The sequence below is a fragment of the Neopelma chrysocephalum genome, unplaced genomic scaffold (assembly GCF_003984885.1).
Source record: "Neopelma chrysocephalum unplaced genomic scaffold, ASM398488v2 Primary Assembly neopelma1_88, whole genome shotgun sequence".
In the NCBI taxonomy this organism is placed as follows: Eukaryota; Metazoa; Chordata; class Aves; order Passeriformes; family Pipridae; genus Neopelma; species Neopelma chrysocephalum.
This window is the reverse complement of record NW_020897750.1, coordinates 3,862,390-3,888,031: the sequence shown is the minus strand read 5'-3', so window position 1 is coordinate 3,888,031 and position 25,642 is coordinate 3,862,390. Positions and strand designations below refer to the sequence as shown.

The following is a 25,642-nucleotide window of genomic DNA, read 5'->3' as shown; positions in this document are numbered from 1 at the left end:
TTGCCCAATTTCCAAATGTATGCTCTTAGTTGTACTTCAGATTGAAGTAGAGGTTGGATTTTTGCCCTGCATTTCATTGCATTTATTGCAGTAAATAACTGCAGAAAATCAAGCTGTCATTGCTTCCATAGTACCTCAAAGAACAGAGGACATCCTATGAGGAAGGAACAGCACCTTTAAATGTCCAAGTGCTCAGTGTTGTCCCAGTTATTTGTAGTTTCCATCTTCGTCTAAATTGCTTCTTTTTAGATAACCCTCTGTTCTCCTTGTCCACCTTGAGCATCCCCAGCTACTTTCTCTGTCTTTCTTAGCTCCAAAGTTTTTTCTTCCAAAATGTGCTATGTCTTGTCAATAATGTACTACAGATTCATACGAATACTTTCGTCATACTTTGACAGTGAAGTGTTATTGAATTGCTTTGTCACCAATCACTCTGTGGTAGAGACTCTTCTTCTCTTGGGATCATAGCAGGTCAAAAACCAGGAAGGTTTATGTTATGTGCAGTGCTTAAACAGAAGAACATGGGATTAATATTCGATGTATTTTGTCAGACTGCTGGGAATTCTAGAAAGAGCCTGGCTTCACTTAGTGCTCATTATTTTGCCAGTCTCATTTCTGAAGGGAAAGTTAAATTGGAAGACTTTCTTTTCGCAATTAACAGTTTATTAAATTATAAATATCCATCTGTTCACACTGACACACCTTCAGTGGTTAGCTGTGAATCATTTACTAATTATTTTCTGAAGAAAACTTAACTCTGTTGGATTTTCTTTGCTTCTTGATATAGCTGTTGAAGTGCTGTCAGTCAGTGTTTTCCATCAGTGTTGTCTTCATGATGGAATAAGTTTCTCAAACAGATTTGTGGGAGATTAGTGGCTTTCTGTTCTTCCTCAAAAGAGTGTCCTGAGGTTCTAGGACTGCTACTAACTGGCAGTGCCTCTACAAAGAGTAGATGCTGTTACAGTGGAAAGAAACCTTTACTTGTGCATTCGTGTTACAGTTTGGCACTTCTGGCTGAATGCTTGATGTCTGACTGGCTGTTAGTTCTGTACAAGGCAGCAAGGTACCTGTATGTGGTAAACTTGTTTGTTGGTAACAAAGTGATTTAGAGCTTCAAGCATGAGGTAACTTGTTTCCTCTTGGGAAAAGCTGTGTTGATGTGTACAATAGGTTATGTCCATCTATCTGTGACCTTGGACCACGGAACCTCAGAAAACATCCAGAAACCTCTTGGAGTATCTTCTAACACTTACATCCAATGTCTTAAATGATTACAGTTTTCTGGAGTAGTTAATATTATGCTGTAAACCCAGGCTCTGCATTGTGCAACTTTCTTTGTTATACTTCAGTGTTACTTGTTGCAATTTTGTATTAAAAAGGAAATTGGATAAAGAATTGAATTGATATCACAAGAGTCTTTCCATGTCGGTCCAATAAATACCCTGCTGAAACATCTGCCTTGTTACAGTTGCAGAAGAGTCAGGATCAAATTCAGTAAACATTCCCTAATGCCATGCATTAAGTATGCCATGGGCAAGGGGGAAATGACTGTCATCTCCTGTATTTTCGTTAGCTCTTGCCAACATTATAGCAGGGCTGGGAGTAGGTACTCATCTAAAAAATCCAACAAATGAGCTGTTTGAGAGGCAGACACTTTTGCTGATTCACTTAATAATCTGATTGTGAATTTGTCTATGTTGAACAAAACTGCAGAAGTTATAATAGGGTACAATTGCACAAAGAGGTAGTATTTGAATGATGTATGAAAACCTCACAATGGTTATCTGGCTCGCTGATGTTAGATTTGCAGCATGATGAGGCTCTATGAAGTGACCCTCACAGACTGCCCTGCAAGTGTGCAGCCAGGTAACCTGACAAGAGAGCAACAGGAAAATTAGTGATGGAGTTGCTGCTTTTGGTCACTTGCATTGTGCTTAACTGCCTACTATTTTTCCTGGTTGCTCCACTGGGATTTAGAAACCTGCAGTGACTTACCCCTGCCCGTGTCCACTGCACTTTTTTTTATTGTAACACTTAATAAGTACTTTTACACAGAGTGAAGTGTTTCATCATGTAGCTAAAGGTTTGGTAGAGGGATGTTTTGAGGTTTTTTAAGTTTTTCTCCCGTATTGTAACATGAGGCAGGATTCCTTCTGCTGTCAATAGCCCTGTACAGTAGAGATAACACAGAAATAAGGATACGGAGGTATTAAACAGGGTGACATTTTCAGTGAATGTAGTATTGGGGAGGGGGAGGAGTTAGTTGACTCCACCTGTCTGGGTAGATTATTCCGTCTCCCCAGTAAATGGCTTCATCAAAAACAGCCAGGCATCTGTTGTACACTGTCCACTTTGTTCAGAGGCCTAGGAGGACAGGTAAGTGAGAGCATTTAATGTGACAGGAGTTTTGAAGTGAGCTGTTGCAATGCCATTAAATGTCAGTGTGTGCTGGAGTAGGCAGTGAAGAGCACTGAAGTCAGCTCAGGGAATAAGCAGAGAATTTGGTGTTAAAGTTTAACCTGGAGGTAACAACCCTCTATGTCTGCCCAGATTTACAGCATTATAAATGTGAGGAAAACAGATGAAATAGCCCTGTCCAGACTAGTGAGACAGTTACAGTCCCTTTTTATAAGTCTATTAAAAGTTTATGGTCTTTCAGAGACTGAGTGGGAGCAATAAAACTATTATGTCTCCTAATGGGCAAACACTGTGCACAGGTGGGAAGTGGTAGGAATGCAATACTCTTTCCACTGCAATGTGTAACAGCATTAAACTCTTCTGGTTGGCCTTAAATGCCATGTTATGATTCCCTGATACATAGAGGAAGACAGTATGTTATTAGATGTGGGACTTGCTGTTCACTCATAGCAGGCTACACAAACAGTGCTGTGACTCTCCCACAGACTTCTGTATAAAAACAAACCACATCCAAAGCCCTGGATAGCTCTGAAGCAGTCATCATATTGACATTTAGAACCCTTGGACAGTTTTTAAGCTTACCTGTGGACTGAGTGGGTGAGCTAGATTTTGGTTTTAGAGGACACTCTTATGTCTAACATATATAGTTAGCCAGCTTCTTTTGAGCACATTCAGCCTGCTGCAGTATCTTTGATAATAAAGTCACAGTGTTAGGTTCTCCAGAGCACACATCATTGATCTGCAGTTATTTTGAAGCACTCTTTTAACACTCTGCTGAAGAGTTACAGTTAAGATAATTTCTGTATTCAACCAAGTAAAATATCTATTTTTTAAAAAATGATAAAATACAGATAATGTATGTTTATAATTGTGTGGAATTCCTGAGATTTTAGGAACTGTTGAAATCTGTTGTCAATCTTCACACCTAATTTATATATAGGAAAACTAGAATTCAAAGGGTAAAAGTATTATTTACTAATATTACACAGCAAATCTATTGTAAAATCAGAATAGGATCATAGAGACCTTACTTCTGTGTATTATATTTCATTATTCCTTCTTCCTGCAAGTTACATGCAGAAACCATCTCAGATCCACTTTTAAACAGATATTATATTTATTACTTTCATGTTATGATATTTACTTTACCTATTATAGCAGCATTTGTGCTATTATCATGAACAAATGAGACACACGATACCTTTTCTCCCTCAAATTGCTTTTGTTCTATTTTTAAGAAGGAAGTTTCCAGTGTCTCTTGTAGACTATCCTGTTTATTGTAGGTAATCTCAGCATCTCCCTGATGACACATTAACTTCTCTGTTTTCCTGTCTGAAAATGTTGTACGTGAGACAATGTTTTAATTTACGCAGCTACCTTTTTTTGAAGTTGCTATACATTCTTGCTCTTCATTGAGATGATCTTTGAATAAATCCCAAATCTGATATTTAATTTTTCATATCTCTCCTAATGTTTTTGTGATGCTGTCTATATGCAGGTCACTGGCTTTTTATCCCAAAACGTTCAAATTGTGAACAGAATGGATTCCTAGACACCTGCTTTAGCATAGTAAAGAAGTTCTTCTTTCTTTTGTTATTGATGTATTTGAAGAAACTCTTCTTGTTATCCTTAGCCAGATCCTTAGCTAGATTTAATTCCAGACATCCTTAGCCAGATTTAATTCCAAATAGGCCTTGACCTTCCTTGTTGCATTTCTGCATATTCTGACAACATCTCTATATTCATTGCAAGTGGTCAGTCCATGCTTCCACCTCATGTATCTTCTGCTTATCTCTGAGTTTTGACAGGAGTTCCTTGTTGAAAATACTCAAACAGCTGGCTGATGTCATTGTGAGGCCTCTCTCAATGATTTTTGAATGGTTTGGGGAATCTGGAGAAGTCCCAGTTGGCTGGAAACTGGCCAGTGTTGCCACAATTTTCAAGAAGGGCAAGAAGTTGGACCTCAGAAACTACAGGCCTGGCAGTTTCACTTCAGCAACTGGTAAAAATATGGAAAAGGTTATTCTGGGACATACTGAAAAACACCTTAAGGACAATGCAGTTATTGGTCACAGCCAGCATGGCTTTATGAGGGGAAAATTCTGTTTGTCAAACCTACTTTCCTTTTACAACCCTTTAACCTACCTAGTTGATCAAAGGAATCCAGATGATGTAATGTTTTTGGATTTCAGTAATGCTTTTGAGACTGTCTATCACCGTATCCTTCTGGACAAAATGTCCAGTACGCAGCTGGATAAACACATCATGCAATGGGTGAGCAGTTGGCTCACAGGTTGGGCACAAAGGGTAATAGTAAGCAGTAGGGTGTCAGCAGACTGGTGACCTGTCACTAGTGGAGTTCTGCGGGGATCCACTGTGGGGCCTCTGAGGAGCGGCTGAGGTCACTTGGCTTGTTCAGCCTGGAGAAGTGGAAACTGAGGGGAGACCTCATATGACTGTCTACCACTTCCTCATGAGAGGAAGAGGAGGGGCAGGCACAGATCTCTTCTTTCTGGTGACCAGTGACAGGACCTCAGGGGATGGCCTGAAGTCGTGTGGGGGGAGGTTTAGGTTGGATATTAGAAAAAGGCTTTTCACCCACCAGGTAGTTGGGCACCTGGAACAGGCTCCCTAGGGAAGTGGTCACAGCAATAAGCCTTCCAGAGTTCAAGAAGAATTTGGACAATACTCTCAGGCACATGGTGTGACTCCTGGGGATGGCCCTGTGCAGGGCCAGGAGTTGCACATTGATGATCCTTGTGGGTCCCTTCAACTCAGGATATTTTATAATTTTCTGATTCTACAATTCCATCAATGCAGGTGTCCTGCCCCTTTTGCTCAACAGCCCCTTTTGCTCAACAGCCCATGAGGATGCACTGTTCTTGACCCTGGAGAAAGTGATCCAGTATTAACCAGCTCTCTTGAGCCCCTCTTCCCTCTAGGTTATGTTCCCACGGGATTCTTCCAACAAGGTCCCTGAAAAGGCCAAAGTTAGCTCTTCTGAAGTCCAGGGCTGTGATCTTACTCGTTGCTCTGGTTCCTCCTCACGGGATACTGAACTCTACAATCTCATGATCACTGTATCCAAGACTGCCTCCAACCTTCACATCTCCAACCAGGCCTTCCTTGTTTGTTAGTATGAGGTCTAGGCAGAACACCTGTGCTGCTTGTTTTCTAGGATTGCATTGGCTTGAGCTGCCTGGTCTCCAGTCTAATTCCTTTCATATTCTTGGCATTAAAAATAATTTTGGATGGGAGAGATACCCACTTATGTGTAGCAAAGTGATATTCTTACACAAGATAATAGCTGCTTTATATTCCTCCCCTTGGTTTTTCAATTACAGTATTTCATAAAAAGTTAACCAAGTATTGTTTGGCCAAAAATATTTGCTTGAACATTTCTGGTAGATGCTATCTTAGAAGAATTTTTGCTGTTTAAGTCCTAAACAATTGCCCCTAATCTTGCACATTTTTTCTTCATCTATAAATTATTTCATTTTGGAACCTTTTGAGTATATGTGTGATCTCCTATGGATTCCTACTTGGGAATAATATTGTTCCATTCCATGGAAACAAATCTAGTAGCAAAATTTGCCATAGATAATTATAGAATGTTTTCTGTTAACTGGTTTCAAAATTTGTCTTAGATTTTACTGTACTTGCAGTTATTGCTTGTTATCTGATATATGCCATCCATTAGAAGAGAGATTCCAACAGAAAGATCATATGTTAAAAATATTCCTTTTAAACATTTCTCTGTGTTGGCAGAATTTTACAACAGTGATAGATTTTGTGGGGTTTTATTCACTGTAACTCATGCTGCTTCCATTATTGGTTTTATTTTCATAGGATTTGTATTTCACTGGAGTATTTCTGCATCTAGGACCACCCACAAGGGACTGAGTTGTGAATTATCATTCCTTTCTCCGTGCATTCCAATCTGTGTGTTACCTTCTATTAATGTGATGCTCTTCCCTATATTGCTTATGAAGAGAACTTGGATTATGGTTCTCAGTCTGAGGTCCAGGACAGAAACTGCTGCGATATTGTGTTAGCACTGTATAAATCATCCATGACCAGCTGTTGAATACAATTTGTTCAAGTGAATTTCAAGTTTCATACTTTGTCAGAAGAAAATACAAAAAATCATCCACCTCTTATTTTACCTGTGAGTACTGAGCACCCATTAGGATGCAGAGGTGCTTCTGGACAGCTCTGTGGCCTTGGCAAACAAACACTTAAAAGAAGGTGTCACCTTCACTACATGACAAAACCAAGGCTGTCAGGTTGTGCATCTTTTCTGGTATTCTTTTCTCTTGCTGAGCTCTGATGTTGTATCTAAAGTCTTCAATGATCTGCCACAGGGTTTTTTTTTTAGCAGTCAGTTACAGGGCTTGCTTTTCTACATAGAGGTTGATGGTGCACATCTTTTGTCTCACAAAAGAAGCATGCAGCTCTGCTTGGTACACAAGTATGGATATTCCCTCTAGTCAGCAACATCTATCCTTTTATAGATGATTAACTATGGAAGCTGAAAACTGCTTCTACAGCAATCTTTCTTAATGTCAGTGAGGAGTAGTGGTTTGAGAAGAAAGAGGCATTTCTTTTCTTCTTTTTCTTTTTCAAACCAAACTAAATCTTTTTCCAGCTCGTTTGTCGTATCTTCAACCTGTTTAGTCATCTCCATGTAGCCAAGTAATCTTGACTCCTGCTGCATGGTATCCTTACAGTCCAGCTGTTCAGAAACAGCTCAGTCCCCAGATTCTGTGATGCACATCATGTGTGGAGTTTTCTAAAAGTCTCTGCAAAGACTCAAAGGAACAAATGGGCTCAGAGGCATCTCTTCTTCCATATCCATAGCTGAGATCATACCTAGCCCACTGTGGAGTCCCTCAGCATTACAGGGTGAAATCCAAAGCACTTGACATCTTCCTTTCTAGGTAAAGAAACCATCAGACCTCTGGTGACAAGCGGGCTGGTGTACTTTGTCTTGCACCACAGAAATAAATACAAAAATGGTATCAGTAACACAACCTAGGTTGTGGCAAAACACAAGGGAATTTTTATATTCACCTGTTATGAGGATCTAAGCCATTTAACAAAATGTTTAACCTCACACCATTAATTTTTACAGCCTCCAGTCCCTCTTCTATTTGAATATTGCTAATTCTATTGCTGCCTTTTATGCTACTCCAACTACTGCTCTGGACCCTGTGATTCCAGGAACAGATGCAGACTCAAGCCTTGCTCTGTCAAGCTTTCTAAAAACAGCTCATCCCGAGGTCTCCACTGTGCTGGCACTAGCTCTGCAGAGGCAGGGACAGAGATGGCAGGATTTATTCGAGTGTGAGCTTCAGCATCCAAGTGTGAGCTTCAGCCCATTCCGCTTGCTTTCTAGCAGTGGCATACAAACCAATCTGTGTTGCTTTGGGAAAGTGAGAATACATCAGCCTCAACTTATGTTTTGCTTTTTTCTCTAGTGAAAAGTTTTTCCTTCCTCGATATTGGAAAGGTATTTAACAAATCCAGTAGTCTCCTGCTGTTTATCTGACCACATAAACCTCCTATCTTTTGTGTGTTTTGTTTTCCTGTTTGGTTTTTTTGGATTGGTTTTGTTTACTTGTTTGTTTGTTTGTTTTGCTGCTTTTCTTTTTTTTCCGAAGAAGGTCCATGTAGATATTTTCTTTTGGAGTTTTTGTAATTTTTATTGTATTCAGTGAATATTACAATTGATTCAAAAATATTTTAAGAATCAATTTGTAAAATGGAAAAGCCAGTAACCACTGAAACAACAAGGGGTTTTTTTTTAACATCTACAAGAAAAATAAAATTAATTCCTTTGCTTACCCATCCAAAAATAGATTCTATTCTTTGTTATTGTTGCCAGTGCAGTTCCTTAGAAATCAGTCTGGTTTGGGGAGAAAATGGCTGCCTTAAACTGAAGCTAGATGCTGCCACCCATAGGATTGATCCTCACCCGGCCTTTATTTAATGCTTTTTCTGAAACCTGTAAAAACTAAACCACGCAACTCTCAGTTGGCATGTGCTGTATGAATGATGTATAATCATTCATACGGTATAAGTGTCTATAACACTACAGCTACATCCACATAGAAAGTTAATGATTACAAATACAGTCATTTTCTAAGGCATTTGACTTAGGTACCAAAGTCAGTTTAGGCTAACCTTTGCACCAAGTCTGAAATCAGGTGCCCAGGAGGACCCTGGTATGGCAGCTGCTCTGATTGCTCCTTTGTTGTGACAATAGTTGTGTGTAGTCCTTAAAAACCTCCCTTCCTCCCTCTAATTTTAGAAATTGGTTTAAAAAAACCCTGCAAAACAAATGAGTTAGCAGAAAACGGGTGGTCAGCCTCGAGGGGATTTTGTATTAAGCTTTGTGGTTCTCATTAGGATTAATGAGAATTGTGGGAAAATAGATTCTTGAAGTTGTTGTGGTGTTCTCAGCTCATCTCTGTGCCTTGAATCAATGAAAAGATAAGGGGTCATTTCCTTGTATCAGGGAATTTAGGTGGGAAAGCTTCACTTCTCCCAGTGTAAGAGCGTTGGCCTGGCCTCTCAGCAGAGCTCCATTCCCTTATGCTCTGCAAAGGCTTTAGAGGTTATAGATGCTGCCTCTGTGAAGAGGAGGAATTTATTCATGTCATTATTATGCTGAATATTTGTTACCCTTGGCTCTGGCATTCCTGCTGAGAGCCATGTTGTATAGCTGTGGGTTCTGCTAATTCACAAATAAAGGTCTGCAGTACAAACAGAGGTAGAGCAGTCAAATGCTGTGCAGGTGCAGCTTCTGACATCCTACAGTGTGTGAAGTAGGGTTGGGTTGTTCTCCCTTGTTTGTCTTCAAAATAGGAGCTTGGTAACAAGTGAGATTATTCTGGGTTCTCTCCCTGGAAAAAATGCATTTGTTTCCAGAATGTGTTAATCAAGAAAACGATTACTGCTGATTTTCTTGTTGCCTATTTGCCAATTATGCCTGCTTAAGATGTAGTTGAAATAAATTAGAAGAGACATAAGCTGAAGATTTTCTGGTTGTGTGAACTGAGAACAGGCATATACATCTGATCACTTATTCCTTTTGGTTCTGTAATTTGTGTTTGAGAATTGAAGTACTGAAGGAATCCATACTCTTACTCCTGTCTGGGGGAGAAATACAAGCTTTTTTATGGGAGGTGTAAAAAGAGTGTTTATACTTGGTAGGAGCAATTTTACTCACAGCCTACACTTTTTGTAAGCCCCTTCCTGAAGCGTTTAGAAAGAAAGGTACTTGCAGGATATTCTTGTCCAACTTGGTTTACCTGTTTTCTTTCCACCTGACAGAGAAGCAGTGGTTCCATCACTGTGATTCAGTTCCAGCTCAGCCAAATGCCTCCCCTCCTGCTCCTGTAAATTCCTAGCCCTCCAATTTCCTTGTCTTGGCCAGCTTTCTCTGCTTTCCTTAGTGGGAAATGCATGCCACAGGGCTGGCTGAGTGGCTGAGCAGGAGCCCAGCAGGCTCAGCTGGAAGAGAAGAGCTTCCTTACCACATCTCACTGGTCAGTGGTGAGGCTCACCTGCACTCTTGGAGTATTCAGCTCCCCGATAACACTGTCAGCAGAAACACAGAATCCCCACAGGGGTTGCATGATCTTGGTTGCATCTGCCTTAAGCTTCAGGACTCACTGGAAAGGACCAAGAAAGGTTGTTTTGCTGAATAAAAGAACAGCTGCATTGGTTTTGGACTCAGACTTCTTAGAGGGTTGTGTCTTACCTTGCTGATGTAGCAAAACCTCAAGAACTCTTCTGAGACCTGGCACTCACTTTAACTCATGACATGTGTTTCACATTCCCTCTCAGCACCTTCTCAGGTATGAGACTTGACCATCCAGGACTTCACCAAATTCCCTGGTCTTTAGCCCTGATACATCTATCACTGTGCAGAAACTTCTCTTGTTTTCAGTGGACTTGTCCAGTTCAGCTGTTGTGTAATTTTCCTGGTCCATATTCTGTCACTGAGCTATTACTTTTTCAGCTGTATCTGTAGCATGCAAATAGCTTAATGGACTGATGGAGTTAGAGTCCTGAGAGCAAATTTCTAACTTCTTAGTGAATCAGAAAACAGCTTGGTAAGTGTGCATTTAATAGGAGGATGTTTTGAAAGGGACACAATGGCGAAGTGCCCAAGGTGAAAGTCAGAGGAAATACATATGAGTGAGAAAAGTGTTGTAGATCTTGTTTCCATCTTTGTTAGATAGTCTTACCTTGGATGCTGAAGCTTCTTGGTAGAAGAAAGGAGGGGAGTCCTCTGCCTTTCTTGGCTGCTGTGTTTTGGCAGCTAACAACTGGAGAGGCAATGAACACATTGGGCTTAGTTGCCCAATGAAAGCAGGTATTCAGTCTCCCTGAAACTCTAGATGCCTTTGTGTCAGTATGACAGTAAGTTCCAGGATCTGCCAGTTCTGTGACATTTCCATCAACTTAAAAAAAACCAAACAAAAACAGCCAACCCCCCCCACACACACACCAAAAAAACCCAAAACAAAACAAAAAAACCCCCCACACCCAAACAAACAAACAAAAAGGAAAAGAAAGCAAAACCCAGAAACCAAACCAAACCAAAACAAAAAAAACCCCCATATACTGGAAAGTTTGGGAATTTGGAACATGGATCAGAAACTGTGGCAGGGAGATTTAATTCAAAATTAGAATTTTTCTGAGAAGTTCGTATAGCAGTGCATCTAAAGAGCAACTTAAAAATTAATACAGTAATGGTACTACTAATTAATTAAGATTGGTATTTGTTTGGTGTTCTGATAGTACTTTTCTGCTGGTACACACAGTTTTTGGGCTCAGTACAAGCACAGTGGCAGTTTTATTTCAACTCTTACTGTGCCTCTTATTTAAAAGAGGAAAACAGAGAAGTACATTGATTTCTTCTACAAAAAGAGTTGGATTCTGGAAGTGTTAATTCTTTTACTATTCAAATGTGTTTCGTGTGTTTTTGCATGTACAGGATGGATTACGAAGAGGGAGAAGAGAAATTATCTTTAATTAAGTAATTACTCCTAATTTCCAATATAACAGACAATTGATTAAACATCTTTGTTTCTTTTCTGCAGCCTCCTCCACAGATATATGATAAACAACTGGATGAAAGGGAACATACAATCGAGGAATGGAAAGGTAATTGCAGTAAAGGCATGGGAAGGGGTATTTCAGTGGCAAAATGCCACATCCCAGCACCCAGTGTATCTGTGGTAAAATTCCTCAGACATAAAGAATTGACACTAGCCCTACAAACTGGTGCTTTGATAGCAAAAATATAAAGAATGTCCTGAGGACTATCATTATCTACACAGGTTAATGTTAACACAGGAAGTGTGGATTCCAGTGCTTCACTGAAATCTGAGGATATCATCTGGAGAACAGACTACTGTTTGGCAGGATGATGCATCAGAATTTTAGCCCCAGTAAAAAACGTGTTATTGTGCTGCTTCATTTCTAGATAGAGCAGCATTAAACAATTTGTGTACTCTAGTTTAATTCCATTTATCTCAATTCAGCTCCAAAAAGAGATGAGGAGAGGAGAGGAATGGAAGAGGGAGGTCTTAGGCAAGTAGAGCAGTCAGATTTGTGAAGGGTGTTGTTGGGAGGGCTACAACACTGTGTGATGGTTGTTTTTTTCCTGTTTGTAACTCTTACAATTCTCTTTTCCAGAACTCATCTACAAAGAAGTAATGAATTCTGAAGAAAAAACTAAAAATGGCGTAGTAAAAGGACAGCCTTCTCCTTCAGGTACTCGGCCCCATTGAATAACTTTGATGTGATTTCTGTACTGACAAAAAGAGCATGGAGATAGCTGGAGCACTTGTGCTACACTTGCCATTACGTAGACCAGTTAAAAAGCTTTTATGAAATTCAGTGTTTCTAATGAGTTGACCTTTATTAATTGTGCTCCAGCATCATGTTAATACTTAAAAACTGGCCTTCTTGCTGTTTGAGACATAGTTGTTCTGGTATTTTCTGTGGAAAGATCTGTGATTACAGATGATAGTCCTGTAGGTGGGGAAGTTTATCTCACACTAATATTTTTATACTGCTTATGGATGCATAACTGAACTAATAATTTGGTGGTTGATATGATAAAAAATGATGATGTTATCACATATCCATCTGCTGGACATGCAAGACTGCACGCCTGATCCCCACCCCCTGATCCCCATGTTAAGTGTCTGGTACCTAGTCTGGTAGTTTATCCTTTCAGAAGTCTGATAAAATTAGGATAGCTTACTGACAAGCTTTGTTGACACTTCAATGAGAAGGGAAAGTTGTCTCAATGACTGATTCTTAAAATCTTGTCACAAAAAAAAATCAGAACTAAGTTTTTTCTGAGGAAAATTCACATCAGCAGTTCTTTTCACAGAAATGCAAACTGTGACTGCCAGTATGCAGAAATACATATTTGTGAAGACATGCTTCCACTGGCAGACTTGAAGTGACCAGATTTTGAGCACAGTGTTCTAGTAGCATTTGCGTGTAAAACCAGCTCTTCAGAGCTTGTCCTCAAATTAAAATAATTTAATTCAGTTAGTTCTGCATACCTTCAGACATAAGGCTTTTTCCATTCTCATTTTTCACTTGCTGCTGAACTTACTTAATGTTAGAACAAGAAGGTATCATTAGTAATTGACAGGACAAAGGGAAACATGGCAACAATGGAGGGAGTTTATAGAGTGCTGGATGGTGATATTGGAGCACTAGCACTGCACCTGGATTTTGACATCGATGAAGTAATATATTGGAAACAATCCATTGTGTTCTTGCCAAGTAGCAAACAAAGTACAGGACTTGCAGATTTAATTTACTGAACTATGGTACCATCACTGAATAGTAATCTGGAGCCTAAGCAGTATCTCATTCTTAAATCTTTCTCCCCTGCAGTACTGTGGTTGCAGGCTGATTTATGATCAAGAAACATTGTAATTGCTTGTTTCAGGAATTAACTATCCAGGGATTTCTTTATGTATTCCATATTCTGTTTTTTCTATGTGGAAGATTTTTATTGTTTATGTAAAACATTTTCAAACATACAAAGTTGTCATTTCTTACCTGTATTTCTTCTACTGTTTCCCTTTGACTGTTTTTGGATTGTTAGGCACCAACAAGTTTAGCCCCTATTTAAAAACTCAGATGAGGCTGTTTTGTGAAACAGTAGATTTCATGTTTTTCTTCACTTCGTGTGCCTGACTCAAATATTCAGCTGAATGAAATACTGAAAGAATGAGGCAGAACACCAGTTCCGAGCATAAGGAAAATGAGAGACTCTACACACACGTTACTCATTGATTAGTGTTCTTGGCAAGAATTCAGGAAGCTAAGATTTGGCACTATCAATAATCATAGCAAGCAAGCTGGAGATTAGTTTCCATGATTACTTGATCAGACTTTTGGGGGAAACAGCTGAAGCTGACAGCACCAGGAATAATAATTGCCCATTGATGCAGCTACTTGAAGTGCCTGTGTATCAGGGTGTCAATCCCTTGTTCTGCAAAGAACTGGTTAGTATAACATACAAACTTGAAATGTGGGGCTTGGAGGGGGAAACTCAAGTACCCCTCATGCTCATGTCCAGGAAACAAATCAACACGGTCTAAAATTGTTCCCAGATACTATTTCTGCCTGTCCAAAAGATCTCTCAGTGTTTATTTTAAAAAAAGCTTTTTGCGTTGCCTTTCCAAAGTCTTTTTTTGCTGTAGTTCTTGTCCTGTCTCCAGAGAACTTGGAGAACAGATTCATCCATCATTCTTTCTGTCAGCTTTTAGCTCATGTAAATTCTGTCATCATCACATCCCTAATCAGTTTTCTTTCCTTTGAACTTCACTACCTGCATCTTTCAGTCTTTCAAAATTACTGCTTTTTTCTACACTTTGTCTAGACTTCTATCTTTCAGAGCTCACCATGTCCAAACCTATTTAAGGCATTAGTAGTGCTGAATTGAGGGGAAAAATTTGTGTGTAGGTGGGTATGTATGTGTTACATAGATATGTGAGCAACATGTGCATGTCCACATGCACACATAAACAAGGAATTCAATCTTAGATGGTGATTTCTGCATTTCTGTTCTTTCTTTGTCACAGAATTACTGAATGGTTTCATTTTATTTATAAGTTTGGATGCTGTACACTTTACTGACATGCCGACTACTCAAAGGGTCTATGCCATCATTACTAGGATGGGAGAATAGAAGTGGATAGAGTAAAAGGTTTTCTCAGTGGACCTTAATTGCAACAATACATGTGAAAAATAGCCACGAATCAACCTCCAGGATTGTTGACTAATTCACACCCTTATAACATGAAGACATACACCTTTTATGCCCCTATAACCTCTCCAAAATACACACACTATTTGGCTATCACACATGCTTATGAGAATCTTCTGTTGAGGTCTCCTTCTGGGTTCCACAGAAGATGTATTATTTATTTTCAGCTCTACCAAGATGTGCAGTAGAACTTTTCACTAGCAGTCTTGGGGCTCTTCTGCTCTGTCATTTCTGAAGCAGAGAAGCAAAGGATATAAGCTGTTTTATGCAAAAAAATAGGGGAGGAATTTACAAACACTGTTTTCTGCTTGGTTAATGCATTTTTAAAAAGTGTTTCTGGCTGGTATTATCAAACAGCAGGTATTTTCATTAAATTAAAAAAATTAATACAAGGGTGTAGATTACTTAGAACTAAACTTAAATTCTGTCCATACTAACTAACCTCCTCTCACACTCTCCTCTAGCCTTCACTACCCAGCTTTAGTTTCATACCTAACATTTTCAACTGTCTTCTCATTTCTGGATATGGAATATAGTAAATAGCACTGATCTTAGCACAGCTTATTCTTAGCATTCCCTTTCTAGATGAAAATTGATATTGTATTCTACCTTTCCTGGCTTTCAGTTGCTGTCTGATTTGGTCAGTTTTGTTGCTATCACCCAGGAACTACCAGACACCTTTACTAGCCCTCTTCTGTCATGTGCAGAATCTAAATTAAGCGGCCGATGGACTTGCCAAGCATTGCAACATTCGATATCAATAGTTGCTATTTACACGATTTATGAGAAGCTGAGCAAGTCCCCAAGACAGGCATAGGATGTTATTTTTTTGGAAACAGCAAAATCTGCAGTTGTCTTTTCAGTTATTTCACCCTAAAGTCTGTACCACTTTACAGCTGAAGTCTCAGAGGCACTTCCATTGGTGCTTGTTAAATAGCGCTTCACAGGAGCCCTCTGAGGAAGGAATTCCTGTTTTGCAGCAGGGAAGCTGATGTGTGGCTTAAAACAGTAGCTGTCAAGTCAAGGGCAGAGCCAGGAACAGATCTCAGGAGCTGTTTCTCACCTGCTTAACCTTCAGCTCTTTTCTGTGAGAAGCCAGCCAGTGAGAAGCTTCCTCTCAAACAGCAAATTCATAAATGGGGCTCTTTTTCCTCTTTTGAATGCACCTCTGTCATTTCTGTGCTGTCTCACCTGGCAGCCATCCCTTCAGGAACAAGCTGTTGTAGCACCAGGCGGGTGCTGAGCATAGGAAATGAAGCATTCCTTACTGTCTAGGGCAGCTTTTGGTTGGGTTTCTGAGTGTTAGTGCGTAAGTGCTACTTTGTGCTGCTGAATTCTTTAATTCTGTCATTTACGTTTAGTGTGGTTTCATTTGGTTTTATGGATATTTTTTGAGTCTGGGAGCTTTGGGCCTGCAACAGCAACTATCATGTCTGTGTGTCTGTTTTGCCACGTGGAATTGTGCTGAAAGCTAGTAATAACCATAAAAATGCAATTTCCAGAAACTTACGGGCTGAATTGATGCTTGCTGAAAAAAACATAGCAGGGTTTATTGAATTCAGTGGTGCTGAATCAGACAGAGTGTAACAAAATCTTCACCTGTACAATTTCTGCAGTAATTTCTTCAGTTATTTTGCCTAGCTAAGTGGATTGTACATTCATCAAAGAAAGTTGCACAGCAATAGTTTGATCAAACGTCTATTGAACCTACCAGAATTCTTTCCATTTGATTCCTGGGACAGTATCCATGACTTAATGGTAGTCTTCTGTCCAGCACAGTAAACATTTAGAAAGGTAATATGGTGTTCAGTCATTAATATAGATAAATTCAGACATATTTTGACTACACATAAATGCAGTTGTCTTGATTGATTAGTATTTTCATAAAATGTCATGATTAAATAACATGTAAACATGAAGTAATAATATTGTACTGGATGCTGAGATATATGTAATGAGTACCTGAATGAGGTACATGTAATTAACTCTTGAAAAAACAAGTCTTCTGGCAGAAAATATAGATGATTACTGTCTGCAGTCACCAGCCAGACATCATTAAGATTGCTCTGTCTTTTTTCAGCACCTACTAAATTAACTATTTTATTTTCCTAATGTATCAGGAGAGTAAACTAATGTAAGGGTAGTTCTGATGCCATAATATCTTTGTACTACTACAAGAGTAGAAAGCAGTTCCCATCTGGAGCTTTGAATATTAGTGTTACGAGCTGTAACTTTTCAAAACAGACTGTTGAGGGAGAGATTTCCTGGTAAAATATTTAATATTATCCAATGCCTAAATTTTGTATGGCCCATTTTCTGCTCATGTTTGCCACTGTTAAAAAATGGTCCGTGTACTTACATGCCTGTTGCCACAGGGTAAGTATCCTTTGCTTTTTTAAAATATAACACATTCGGGGGTTTCAGGTTTAATCACGTTGGTGTTCGTTTTCGTAGCACAGGTGCAGCAGTGAACAGCAGTGAAAGTCTCCCTCCATCCTCATCTGTCAATGACATCTCATCCATGTCCACGGATCAAACCCTGGCGTCTGACACGGACAGCAGCCTGGAAGCTTCTGCGGGACCCCTCGGTTGTTGCAGGTGACTAGCCGCCTGCCTGCGAAACCCAGCGTTCTTCAGAGGATGATGTAATTTAGGAGGAAAAATTGATGGGAGCTAAGAGATGAAAAGAATGAGAAATAATAAACACAAAGATTTAAACGAAACAAACAAACAAAATCTTTTCAGCCTGCTTCTCCTACAGAGTTATGTAATGCAGCTAAGCTCAAGTGTATATTTAACTTATAGTTGCTCTGCTTTGGTCTTCTTCCAGTGATGCTTACCAGGGGGGTAAAAAAAAAAAAGGAACTGAAAAATCCTTTTTTTAACCCCCTCCCCACAAGATGTAAAATGAATGGCTGCAAAACCAGCAACCTGCAACTGTCCTTTTCACACTGGCATGACAAGGTGTGCAGTAGCCACTCTCAAACATACGAGTGTGTATCAGCCTTCACTCTCTGTTCTGCCATCTGCCCAGTGAGGCAGACAGATATACATGCATTTTTCTCCATGTAGGAATAGCACATACACACACATGCCAAGAGAATTCTGGCAGTGTATGCAACTGTGTGCCTGTAGGAACACACACATCTGCATACGTATTTAGTGTGCACTCTGCAAACATAAATGGCCCATTTCAGGTGAACTGCATAACTACACATATGTGATATTACCAGTGTATATTCTATTTGTTTGTTCATTGATGAGGTTGCATATCATGTATGAGGACTTGTGGAAGTGTAAATAACCACATAGAACTGTGTCTCCCTCAGACACTTGAAGATGTAGCACCAAAATTTCTGCTGAGAGTTGTATATATATTTTGAAATAATAAGCAGTTTTACTGAAGGAAGAAGCCACAGAGCTTCATAGAAAAATGTTAGTTTGTGAATGTTAAGACTTGTTGTTCTGATTTTTAGAGCAGATATGCCAAGCTGAGACCAGGTTAGAAGGAAGCACATGTATCTTTGCAAGCTACAGGGAACAAGAATGAAGGTTTTTTATGCATGTCTAAGCCCAGAAAGATTTATCTCAGTAAGCAACTTTTCCTGTCACTGTTAAGTGAGTTATCATCTTAGGTCATAGATAGGCTCGCTATTATGAATTACAGGTATGTTTGTAAGTTAGAGGGTTGGGGAATGAGCAGATTGTGATATATGATTATGAAAAGGACCTGCAACAACTTGTTTTTATTTTATGTCTAGGTCTTTACTAGGTTAGATAGAGAAAGGATATTTGTGGCCCACTCCCCCTCAGTGTATGTTTGCGACTTAGAGGTTGTTTTCCCTTTAAATCATTCCCTATCAGGGACCTCTGCTACTAAGAGAACAGGCCTTCTCCAGGTGCTTTTGGCTGTTCATTTGCTCATGACAAATCATCAGACTCCCCAGGAAGTTTTAGCAGCTGTGTTACATGGAAAAGAACCACGGAGTGCATGGGTCTAGTATTCTTATTTTCTAAGTAATAGCAAAGGTTATCATTCAGCTGGTGCTCTGGGGTGAAAGGGATGCAATCAGGGGTCTTAGGCAGTTTTGACAAGTTCCAAAGAACCCAATAGTGACCGAATATCAAATTGAATTTACCAGGTAATAATCCACAGGGTTTCCAATGGTAAGTAACAGCAAGTGTTTTTACCAGAGAATGACAACAGTCCACACAGAATTTCATAACAATTGAATATTTTTCCAGCCAAAACAACAATTAGCATTCTCCACTGCAAGGTCATTGTTACCCGAGTTGGAAATTAAACTAAAATCTGAGTCATCTGTCCTGTTACCAAAGTGTGCCATGTAAACTGAAATGAGCTAAATTGTACTCTAATACTTTTCCAAATGTCAGAGAGAGGAAATGTTTAGACTATGTTAGTGGATATTTTAAATTTACTAATTCTTGTGTATTCAAAATTCTACCAAAATAGGACTGTTCTATTGGCTGGCGTCCCAGCCTGCCATTCTGTGGTAGGAGAAAAAATTGAGTATCAAGTCAGATTTTGTTCAAAGGGAAGAAAGGAAGAAAAGATTTCTCCCCAGGATGGGGAGAAGGGGAGGTAAAAATAAAGTGGATATCAAATAATTTCAGAATTGGTAAGTCTGAGCTGTATCAGAATTGCTATAGGAAGTGGTTTTTTCCCCCTGGTTGTATTTTTGGTAGATTTTTATCAAAATTTTTTTGAGAATAAAATTAGGTTGATCATGTTCTAAAAACTCAGAGCAGTAATTTTTAAAGCAATAATTTACTACTGCTAAATATATTTAGCAATATTCTCTCTTAAGCCATGAAACATCAAGTCATTATTGAGTGCTGTAACTCTCACTTCAAAGCCAATGATCATAAAAATATTGAAAAGTTAACAGCAAAGCTCTGTAGGTATGTAGGCAATAACACCAAGGGTGACTTCTTAGCAATAATGAAATGTATCACCTCCAGATTTAATTAATCATAGATATATATTAATAATATTCAGGTAACTAATATCTGCTTTACATTCCTTAGTGTGCACCATTTGGGTGTGTTGTTTAAACAAAACTCAACCAAGTATCTCAGAGAGGCAAAGCTGTATGTAAGGAACTGCAAACACACCACCAATGTAAACCGTGAAATTGGAGTAACCACAGTTCATTGCCAGCGGTATTATGGAGATGTGACATAGGCAATAGCAGAGAAAACATTTGCAGTAGATGGATACTCCCATGTTTCACCTATTGAAGCCAAAAAACATACTCTTGGTCCCATGGTATAATTCAGTCTTGTTTGTGTTCATGAGGGCTGGGTGGAGAACCACAGAAGATGTCCTTTGGTCGGCACTGAATGAACCCACATCACAGGAGTTACATAGCTTTATTCCCAGCAGCCCTGATTCTGCTGAGCACCAGTGATTGTTCAAACACCTGATGGAAACTATAGGGATGCGTACATAATTTTAACTAGCACGTGCTTTTGTCCTTTGCTCAGCAGTGACTGACATCAGCATGTGCTTAAGTGCCTTGCTGAAATGGGGCCTAAAAGAATTACTGCATCTCTTTTTGTCCTCAAATTAGTCTCCTTTTTGGGAAGCTCTGTCTAGGGGAGGAGACTTGGAGCTGTCCACATTGGACACTAGAAAAAAAGCCATCAATGAAGAAAAGCATTAGTTCTTTACAATTCAGGTCCTTGTATGTCCAAACTGAAGTAGTGACCATCAAGCAGGAATAGCATCCTTTGTTTTGCTTTGTGCCAGGGATTTGGTGCTGTCAAGCTGATACAGTATAACAATGCATGTACTCTTGAATTAAAGATTATAGTGATGATGTTCTGAGGCTGTCTTAAGGGAAACAAATTTTATTTTCTGATTCAAGAAGTTTTGATATCCTTCTCTTCAAGTGTGTTCCCCTTTACTCCAACATTTTGTTCAGCTTGAAAATAATAAATACTTTTCTTATTTTTGCCATTGATCTTTAAAATCTGCTTCTGTTTAAAATGTTACTAAATGTGGTACTTGAGCAACACTTTTCACTTAATTCTCTGAGGTTTGCAGTTGTAAGCATGATTGCCACCACTCTAGAGATGAAGGAAATTGGGAAGCAAGAGATCTATGACAGATGTTCCAGGGTATTTAGGCACTAAAGAGGCAATCAGAAAGCCTATGCCAGAAGTGGCACCGTCCTGAAGGGCAGCTGGACACCTTGGTATTTTTGAAAATATGCCTAAGAGCCTATTGATATCTTAAGTGCCTGAAATTTTGTCCCAAGTGGCTTACTTAGGCCATGTATGTAGCTATGAGCTGGGTGAGGAGAATGGCAGAAGCATTTTAACTATCAATGGCTGCTCAGAGCACTAGCTGCAAGAAATAGCATTGAGAAGGTATAGAGGAAAGTTGCTGCAAAACATTCCTGCATTATTTTCAGGTGGAGTACTTCTGGATAGAATGAGAAACAAAAAAAAAAGGAAAAAGTCAGAATGGCTCTTAAAAGACCCTTTGTCCATTTTCTTTTGCATTGCTGAGTTTAAATGAGGATGAGATATTGATTTGTTACAAGTTGATGCAAGCTTATATATGTTTTCAATCCAAAATTTTTGGTAATTTTTGAAAACAGTCTTCAGATACCGACTTGGTAACTGAAATAGTATGTTGTGAGTTTTGACTATATTCCATTAAATTGTAGTATATCTTTAGAAAGTTCAGATATTTGAGCTGGTCGCACACTGATTTATGGGAATTGCATTGTGGTTGATGATCCCCTCCCTATTATCTAGAATTCCACAGCATGGATAGATTTAGGAATCTTAGCAAGCTTGCATTACATGAAACGGAGCTTAAATTGGAGTGCAAGTGTGGTAATGTGTTTAAAACAAACAAACAAACAAAAGCTGCAGAAAGCCTGAACAGGTTTTCCAAGCCCTAATGCACTGATGGTTTTCCTCTGGAAATCCCCAGTTCCTGCACAGCAGTGGCTGCCAACGGTGACACGAGATAGATGATCATGTCACTATGTCGCTCTTCCAAACTTATAACCAATTTGGTTTTTATCTTCACATATGTTGCTTTATCTTCAAATTTTGGGCTAATTATAGTGAGGAAATTAGACCTGTTGCAGTGCCTTTAGGGAGTTTTCTAAAGCAGTACTACTTAGCTGATTCAGATTGTATTATATATTTGACAGTGAGCACCAGTGGTTTCTTTTCAAATTCTTTTCCATATTTTCTCATGAAAAATGTGCTAATAGCAAATTTTAGAACTGCCTGATAAAGTCACTTTCAGCAAATCTCCCAAATTTTTTATTAAAGAAAAAAAGGTGTTTTGAGTATCCTGAAATTATTGTGAAATGTAATTGGAACATTTTAATTCAAAATAACTTCTAATAACGAGTGTTAGCTTATTTATATTACAAACTTTATAGTATTTCAAAGGATCAAAAATTTCTTTCATTTCAGATATATTTATATTTTTTTCTTCATGCTTATTGAGATTTTAAAATTTTGTGTGAATTCAAACATGCAAACCCAACCAAACAAAAAAGACATTTTGCAACAAACTCTGTGCTTCCAGGGAGAGCAATACAGAAGAACACCTGCAGGGAAGAATTAGAGGGGGTTTTTTAATAGTCTGGCAAAAAAAAAGTCTGAGTCAATGGTTCCTTTTCTGTTTAGGCTATTATTTTTCTTTGCTTCTGTATGTGTCTGTAGGAAAGAGAGGGTGTACATAGGGATGTGATTTTCAGAACCTCTGTTCTACTCATACTCAGTGTGAATAAAGAGAGTAGTTGTAATATAACCACACATCTTCAAGAATCTGATGGCTGTGCTTATTTGAACTTCCACCACTTTGCAAAGGACACAATTAACTGATTGCAAGCTCAAGGTGATCTTTTTCACACACACACAAAGAAAATCGTTGTGCAGTAGGTTTGAATATTATACAAATATGTAATGTCTTAATTAGTAAGATGCTTGGGGGAGGCAGGGGAATGGTGAATGTGTCATCTTCACTGATGAGCTGGAAAACAGACCTGTCCAGTGGAATTTAGTGCAATCCTCTCGATGTATTAGGAACTTGCCAATGTGGCCTGATTTTTTTTTTCCTTTTCTGTTGTTGGTTTGGGTTTTTTTTAATTAACTATTGATTGCAAGAGGTGAAATGTTTAACTTAATGCATGTTCAGGCTCATTGACCCATGGCAAGTTTGAGTTTTAAAGAGGGTTTGATTCGACAAAAGAATGTTGAAAAACTTCAACTGAGGCTAATGGTGCCTTTTTACTTGAGAGTGAAAAGCTGAAAAGCACACATTGAAGTAAGACACAGTCAATTTGGGAAATAAATGTATCCCTACCATGCTTATCATTTCAGACAGGTCTCTTTTGCTAATTTTCACTGAACAGGGCCATTCTTGTCTTCTGGAAAGCAAGATATTTATAATGTAAATAGTTGTATTGATTTATTTTTTCCCTTCCTCTGTAACTAATATGTAATAATCCAACATGCTATTTCTGTTAAAATCTTTTACAATAAGGCCGCTGTATGCCTAAATATGGTTGACCTCTGACCTTCTCCTAAGTCAGTCACATGCTGATAAAGGAGAGTGCTGGAAGTTTCAGTGTACATATAGAATCATGTATATTTAGTAAATTGGGTAAGTGGGACTTATGGCCAGTATACATTAAGCCACAACAGTAACAAAGCTCCAGATCTTAACTAGCAAAAACAACTGTTCACCTTGCCATGTCCATCCTGTAATAAGATCTAAGTTGCACCTGCCTGTAGTTCTGCATGATCAGACTTCAAAGTATAACTAACAAGATCTGTAATGTATCAGTGTTGATAAACGTAGTTGTAAAAAAAAAAAAAAAAAGAAAAGAAAAAAAGAAAAAAAAAAAGAAAAACAAAAAAACTCGACCAACAAAAGAAAATCAACAACAGCTCAGTATCAAGACTGGAAGATGAGGCATGTCCGATTTTGTTGCACAGTTATAGCTGAAAAGAACAACCGATGTCAGTCAGCATAAATGGACTACAGTAAGAGATTTGTTAAGGAACCAACATTATTTCCATATTGTTTTGTTCTTACCCTGTTTACTTTGACCATCTGTTGTTCCCTGTTCCACAGGGGACAACAGGGCCTCAGTGATCAGTGTTTTATGGGTCAATGTCACATTAATGATTTCCAATTTCTGTTTGTTTAGCAATTACTGAACTAAGATGGGACTCTCATGTTCTCCCATGTGTCAAAAGGAATCCTGTCAGAGCTTCCTCATGAGGATACTCCTCTCACTGCTGTCTTGACTCCTGTCAGTTGAATGACTTTGCAGTATTCCCAGTAAACAGCACAACGCAGCAAATATAATGACTAGGGCTTAATTGCGGGCACGTTGTGGATCTGTACTTTCACTGGGGCTCAAAGTCATGCAGGGACAGGACTCAATTGAAACATGGTATGTACTCTATGCATGACGCCTATATTACACCTTTATGACCTTATAGTGGTAAAACTGCTGATCTTTACGGATGTGGATTTGGACCATCTTTTTTTTTGGAGGAAAATTGTAGTGAACCTCCGTCCTTATCCCACAAACCACTTGCTCCTATCCAGAGCAGCTAAATGGAAGTTAAAATGGTGCGAGGGCCTGCTGGGGGCCGTGCACAGGGGTGAATTTCATGCTGTTTGAATGTGATCTTGCCAAAAAGCCTGTATGTCTAGCAGGGGAGACTGTGACTGTCCTATAAGGAGTGTTTGTGTTGTTTACTTTGAAACAAGCTTTGCTAATTAAAGTAGTGTATTCCGGAGTCCTATTTGAATGGCATGAAAGGGTATCAATGAAGAAGATACAAAGTATGCTCCTACAGCTCTCCTGGCTTCTTGTTTCTTTTCCTTCAGCCCTCTCTAGGGGTCACAGATAAAGCTGTAAATATGTGGACGTTGCCAGGATTACTAAATTCAGTAATTCAGTTCCTTCTGATGGGCTTCATTTAAGAAGCATTTACAGCACTACATAAATATAAAGGTATCTTAAGACACACAAGATTCAGACTTTTTGTCTTTAAGTACCTTTAGAGTCTATTCCTCTGGTTGACTGAGTAGAAAATATTGGGGGTGGGGGGAGAATGGCCTCATGACTGGACAGAATGAAGGAAATCTGCCAAGTAAAAGCTAGTCCTTCTACCATCTCTCTCTCCATTAAAAAATGTTAAACAAAATCAAGCCAAAAACAACAAACCCATTAAAAAAAACCAAACAAAAAATCATAACCCCCAAACCACCGTGCCAACTGCAGAGTTACTATTTGGAGACTCATTTTTCACAAAGTTGAACACACTTCACTCTAGGTGAAAAAAAGAACAAATAGGAGAGAGATGCTATCTTTTTGGGAAACATTGCTGTTTTTTTTAATTCTTGCACAAGCTATCTAAGTCCATAATATTTCCCAGCAAGTCAAAGCATAATACACAGAGGACATTTTTATATTTGGATTTATCATGCGTAGGGATGAAAATTAAAATCACAATCAGCCTTCTGTCAAAACAATTTGAAGGGGGGACGTATAGAAAAGAATGAATTAAAGCACTTGTAAGCACTGTAAAAAAAGAAATTCTTAGAGTTTTTGGTACTTAAATGTCATTTTAAGCATACTACGCACAGCTGAGTTGCCAAAAAAAAGACTTGCTAAAAAAAAGCAAGTTTTGCTTTGCTCTGACTAGCTAAAAAAAAGACAATTTTCAAGGTCTTTTTTTCTCCCAGCTTGTATACGCAGAGATTGGCCAAGCTACAACATATAATAGAAACCTCTGATTTGCAGTGGCTAGAAAATTTTGACTTTTTGATTCTTACTGTAAAATAAGGGGATCCATTTCTTATAGGAACCAGCTTTTTACTTTTAT

At 38.8% G+C, this 25,642-nt stretch overlaps 1 protein-coding gene across 14 annotated transcripts in view; it reads left to right on the top strand.

Moving 5' to 3' along the window:
* The window catches only part of MAPK10 (mitogen-activated protein kinase 10), a 198,023-nt gene extending 173,411 nt beyond the window's left edge, over positions 1 to 24,612 (top strand). For 13 of the 14 annotated variants that reach the window (XM_027692825.1, XM_027692823.1, XM_027692822.1 and 10 more), the window contains 3 exons: positions 11,535 to 11,598; positions 12,133 to 12,210; positions 17,197 to 24,612. In XM_027692825.1, coding sequence (XP_027548626.1) covers positions 11,535 to 11,598; positions 12,133 to 12,210; positions 17,197 to 17,339 — 285 coding nt within the window. In that variant the 3' untranslated portion in view covers positions 17,340 to 24,612. Of the gene's footprint in view, positions 1 to 11,534; positions 11,599 to 12,132; positions 12,211 to 17,191 lie in introns of all 14 variants that reach the window. The other variant, XM_027692824.1, reaches the window with a different exon arrangement.
* Positions 24,613 to 25,642: the final 1,030 nt, after the last annotated feature.